General features: G+C 54.6%; 1 protein-coding gene across 1 annotated transcript in view; it reads left to right on the forward strand.

Annotated features, from left to right (window-relative positions):
• Window positions 1-4,843, forward strand: part of LOC116652714 (upstream stimulatory factor 2-like) — a 5,219-nt gene extending 376 nt beyond the window's left edge. The window contains exons 3-6 of the mRNA XM_032441936.1: window positions 398-452; window positions 613-664; window positions 3,166-3,282; window positions 4,679-4,843. Of these exons, the coding sequence (XP_032297827.1) occupies window positions 398-452; window positions 613-664; window positions 3,166-3,282; window positions 4,679-4,843 (389 nt within the window). The remainder of the gene's footprint in view (window positions 1-397; window positions 453-612; window positions 665-3,165; window positions 3,283-4,678) is intronic.
• The last annotated feature ends 752 nt before the right edge of the window (window positions 4,844-5,595 follow it).

Here is a 5,595-nt window from a genome sequence, read left to right on the forward strand (position 1 = left end):
AGGTGTTGGTGGGTTGGGAGGGGGTGGGAGCAACTAATGGGACTGCGGGAGGGGCTGGGTGGGGGACTGGGGAGGGGTCTATGGGGCTGGGGGGGGCTTATGGGCAACTGGGCCTGGAGGAGTGTGCGTGTGGGGGCTTGTGGGGGACTAATGGGGGGTGCTGTGGGGGCTTGGGAGGGGTCTCTACTGGGAAGTATGGGGGCTGTTGGAGGTGTGGCTTGGTGGGGGCTTTGGTGGGCGGTCTAAGGGGAGCTATGGGGCTGGGAGGGTTTTTGGGGATTCTACATGGGGCTGGGGAAGGGTCTAAAGGGCATATCAGATTATTGGGAGCGGGAAGCGGGATTCCAGTGGCTTCCACTAGGGCGTCAGGCGATGGCGCTATATGAGGCCATGAGAGCTCTGAGGCGCACAAGATGGGTGTCACACTACATCGGATCTCTATCCCCTCATATATGGGGGATCTCTACCCACGGAGTCGAGGCGCGTGCCTGGGGCATCTAGGTGCCAAGCGGGGCACGGTTGTCCGCGCGGCTGCCGGTGCGGGCTGCGGCAGAGCTTATGAGTGCGGCCGGGCGGGATGCGTTTTCTTGCCTGCGGAAGTACGCCACGGACGCCGACCATTCTGGCTGATTCCGAGGAGACGTTTTCCGCACGCCGAGGCGGTGCCTCTGCGCGGCGGCTGATGATGGGGCTGGGGCGCGTCTAAGGGATCTAGGGGGCTGGGACGATGGTTCTATTGTTGGGGGGGAGCCAATGTGGGGGGAATGGGGGGGTCTATTGGGGGATCTAAGTGGGGTCGTTGGGGGGGGGGGCGTATGACGGTAGCAATGGGATTGGGGAGGGGATCGCTGTGGGCCTGGGGAGGGGTCCGCTATGGGGCTCTCTATGGGGCTGGCGGGGGTATATAGGGGATCTAATGGGGCTGGGAGGGTAATGGGTGCTACAGGGCGATGCCTATGGGGGGCTCGGGGAGGGTCTATGGGACTCTATCGGGTCTAATGGTATCTATGGCTGGGAGGGGTCTACTGGGCTGGGGGGGGTCTATTGCGGGAGCAATGGGGTCTGGGGAGGGGGCTCATGGGGGAGCAAGTGGGACTCGGGGAGCGGATCTATGGGTGCTGGGGGGGGTCTATGGGGACAAGTGGTGGCTGGGGGGGGCTATTGGGGAGCATGATAGGGACCTGGGGAGGGATTCTATGAGGAGGCACTGAGGGGACGGCGGTTCAATGGGGTGCTATGGGGTGCTGGGGGGTTTCTATTAGGGATCTAAGTGGGGGCTTGCGGAGGGGGTCATATGGGGCTCTTTAAGGTGGGGCTGGGCGACGGGTCTTGGGGATCGGGTATGCGGCTCTAAAGGGGTTTGATGCAGTTGTAGGTTTATGGGGTATTTTTGGGGTCTATGGGGTATCTTAGGGTCTATGGGTTATATTTGGGGTCTATGGGGTATTTGGGTGGGCTATGGACTGTTTTTGGGGTCTATGGGGTATTTTGGGTTCTATGGGGGTATTTTTGGGGGTCTATGTTGTATTTTAGGGTTCTATGGGGTATTTTTGGGATCTATGGGGTATTTTGTTGTTTATGGTGTCTATGGGGTATTTTTGAGGTCTATGGGGTATTTCTGGGTTCTATGGGATATTTTGGGGTCTATGGGGTCTTTTTGGGGTCTATGGGGTATTTTGGGGTCTATGGGGTATTTTGGGGTATTTTTGGGTTCTATGGGGTATTTTTGGGGTCTATGGGATATTTTGGGGGTCTATGGGTTATTTTTGTGGTCTATGGGGTATTTTGGGTTCTATGGGGTATTTTTGTGGTCTATGGGGTATTTTTGGGCTCTATGGAGGTATTTTTGGGGGTCTATGGGGTATTTTGGGGTCCGTGGGGTATTTTGGGTTCTATGGGGTATTTTTGTGGTCTATGGGGTATTTTTGGGTTCTATGGGGTATATTTGGGGTCTATGGGGTATTTTAGGGTTCTATGGGGTATTTTGGGGTCTATGGGGTATTTTTGGGGTCTATAGGGTATTTTTGGGTTCTATGGGGTATTTTTGGGGTCTATGGGGTATCTTAGGGTCTATGGGTTATTTTTGGGGTCTATGGGGTCTATGGGGTATTTTGGGGTATTTTTGGGGTCTATGGGGTATTTTGGGGTCTATGGGGTGTTTTTGGGTTCTATGGGGTATTTTGGGGGTCTAAGGTGTATTTTTGGGGACTATGGGGTATTTTTGGGATCTATGGGGTATTTTTGGGTTCTATGGGGTATTTTTGGGATCTATGGGGTATTTTGGGGTCTATGGGGTATTTTAGGGTCTATGGGGTATTTGGGGGGTCTATGGGGTATTTTGGGGTCTATGGGGTATTTTTGGGATCTATGGGGTATTTTTGGGGTCTATGGGTTATTTTTGGGGTCTATGGGGTATTTTGGGTTCTATGGGGTATTTTTGGGGGTCTAAGGTGTATTTTTGGGGATTATGGGGTATTTTTGGGGTCTATGGGGTATTTTGGGGTCTATGGTTTTTTTGGGGGGTCTATGGGGTATTTTGGGGTCTATGGGGTATTTTGGGGTCTATGTGGTATTTTTGGGATCTATGGGGTGTTTTTGGGGTCTATGGGTTATTTTGGGTTCTACGGGGTATTTTTGGGATCTATGGGGTATTTTGGGATCTATGGGGTATTTTGGGGTCTATGGGATATTTTGGGTTCTACGGGGTATTTTTGGGATCTATGGGGTGTTTTTGGTGTCTGTGGGGTATATTTGGGGTCTATGGGATATTTTGGGGTTCTATAGGGTATTTTTGGGGTCTATGGGGTGTTTTTGGTGTCTATGGGATATCTTGGGGTCTATGGGTTATTTTTGTGGTCTATGGGGTATTTTGTTGTCTATGGGGTCTATGGGATATTTTGGGGGTCTATGGGGTGTTTTTGGGTTCTATGGGTTATTTTTGGGTTCTATGGGGTATTTTGGGTTCTATGGGATATTTTTGGGCTCTATGGGATATTTTTGGGGTCTATGGGGTATTTTTGGGTTCTCTGGGTTATTCTGGGGTCTCAGGCCGTGGTGGAGGCCAGCAGCCGTCGCATCGTCAGCCTGGCCGGGCAGTGGGAGCGGCACCGCAGCCCCCTCCTCAATGAGTACAGGCAGCTCCGCGCTATGAGGGACTCTGAGCAGGNCCTGTCCAAGGCGTGTGACTACGTCCGTGAGCTCCGTCAGAGCAACCAGCGGCTGCAGGAGACCTTCAAGGAGGCCGAGAGGCTGCAGATGGACAACGACCTGCTGCGACAGCAGGTGATTGGACCACAGCCTGCCCTTAGCCCCGCCCACTGCGCATAGCCACGCCCCCTCATTAGAAATCTACCCAATCACGTAGCCCCACCCCCTGTCAATCACAGCCCTGCTCACCATTAGCCCCGCCCCTTCGTATAGCCATGCCCCCTCATTATATCACCCAATCACATGGCACCGCCCACTCCTGTAGCCCCGCCCCCTCCATAGCACTACCCCCTATAGCCCCGCCCCTTCGCATAGCCACATCCCCTCATTATAAACAGCCCAATCACATAGCCCTGCCCACTCCTGTAGCCACGCCCCCTTTGCATAGCCACGCCCCCTCATTATAACCCCGCCCAATCACGTAGCCACGCCCACACATATAGCCCCGCCCCCTCCATAGCACTCACTCTATAGCCCCGCCCCCTCCATAGCACTCTATAGCCCCGCCCCCTTTGCATAGCCACGCCCCCTTATTATAGCACTACCCAATCACATAGCACCATCTCTACCCTTAGCCCCGCCCCCTCACCATAGCCCCGCCCCCTCATTTTAACCCTGCCCAATCACATAGCCCCATCCACTTTCAGCCCTGCCAATCATAGCCCTGCCCCCAGTAGCCCCGCCCCCTCTGCATAACCACGCCCCCTCATCATAGCACCACCCAATCACGTAGCCCCACCTCTCCTGTAGCCCCGCCCCCTCTCCATAGCCACGCCCCTTCTATAGCCCCGCCCCTTTGCATAGCCACGCCCCCTCATTATAACACAATCCAATCACATAGCCCCGCCCACTCCTGTAGCCACGCCTCACTTTGCATAGCCACGCCCACTCAATATGGCCCCTCCCCTCCCCATTGCCCTGCCAATCATATCCCTGCCTCCCATTAGCTCCGCCCACTCATGTAGCCCCGCCCCTTCTGCATAGCCACGCTCAGCCATTATAACCCCACCCAATCACATAGCTCCACCCACTCCTGTAGCCCCGCCCCCTCTCCATAGCCTTGCCCCATTTGCATAGGCACGCCCCCTCATAGCCCCGCCCCCTCCCCATTGCCCTGCCAATCATAGCCCTGCTCCTCCCATTCGCCCCGCCCACAACCCCATAACCACGCCCACCCCTATAGCCACGCCCACTTCTCCTTATAAAGCCACAGGGGGCCCCAGGCTCCGCCCACAGTTGCTAAACCCCTTCCTGATTGGGCCCCGCTGCCACAAGCCCCGCCCCCATTGCCTCAAGCCACGCCCCCTACATGAAGCCCCGCCCCCATTGCATCAAGTCACGCCCCCATTTCCTTAAGCCCCGCCCCCCTCCATTCATTCCTATTAGACTCAATGGGTTGGGGGGGGCACTTTGGGGGCGGAGCCTCCCGTTAGCCCCGCCCCCTTTGACTCCGCCCCCTTCCCTCTTAAAGGTAGAGGAGCTTCAAAGCGAGAACGCCGTGCTGAGGGCCCAGCTCCAACAGAGGGGCCTGGAGGGGGGGCGAGCCCCGAGGGGCTCCCACAGTGACCCCCCCCCATTTAAATACCCCCCCTCCCCTTTAAATAACCCCTNTAGAATCCCTATAGAATCCCTATAGAATCCCTATAGGATTCACTTCATTCCCCATAGGTTTATAAGCTCCATGACAGCCCTATAAGATTTGGGATCCCTTTTCTTATGGGATTTGGGTCTTTTAGGGTCTCCCCCTGCCCTAACCCCCCCTATAACCCCAGCTGGAATCCTCCAGCTATAGAATCCCTATAGAATCCCTATAGGATTCACTTCATTCCCCATCCCTTCCCCATAGGTTTATAAGCCCCATGACAGCCCTATAAGGGTTTGGGATCCCTTTCCTTATGGGGTTTGGGTCTTTTAGGGTCTCCCATCCCCTAACCCCCCCATTTACCCCCAGCTGGAATCCTCCAGCTATAGAATCCCTATAGAATCCCTATAGGATTCTCTTCATTCCCCATCCCTTCCCCATAGGTTTATAAGCTCCATGACAGCCCTATAAGGGTTTGGGATCCCTTTTCTTATGGGATTTGGGTCTTCGGGGTCTTTTAGGGTCTCCACCTGCTCTAACCCCCCCCTATACCCCCAGCTTTAATCCTCCAGCTATAGAATCCCTATATTTCCCTATAGAATCCCTATAGAATCCCTATAAGATTCTCTTCATTCCCCATAGGTTTACAAGCTCCATGACAGCCCTATAAGGGTTTGGGATCCCTTTCCTTATGGGATTTGGGGTCTTTTAGGGTCTCCCCATGCCCTAACCCCCCCTATAACCCCAGCTGGAATCCTCCAGCTATAGAATCCCTATAGAATCCCTATAGAATCCCTATAGGATTC

This window comes from Coturnix japonica, unplaced genomic scaffold (genome assembly GCF_001577835.2).
Source record: "Coturnix japonica isolate 7356 unplaced genomic scaffold, Coturnix japonica 2.1 chrUnrandom811, whole genome shotgun sequence".
Taxonomy (NCBI): Eukaryota; Metazoa; Chordata; class Aves; order Galliformes; family Phasianidae; genus Coturnix; species Coturnix japonica.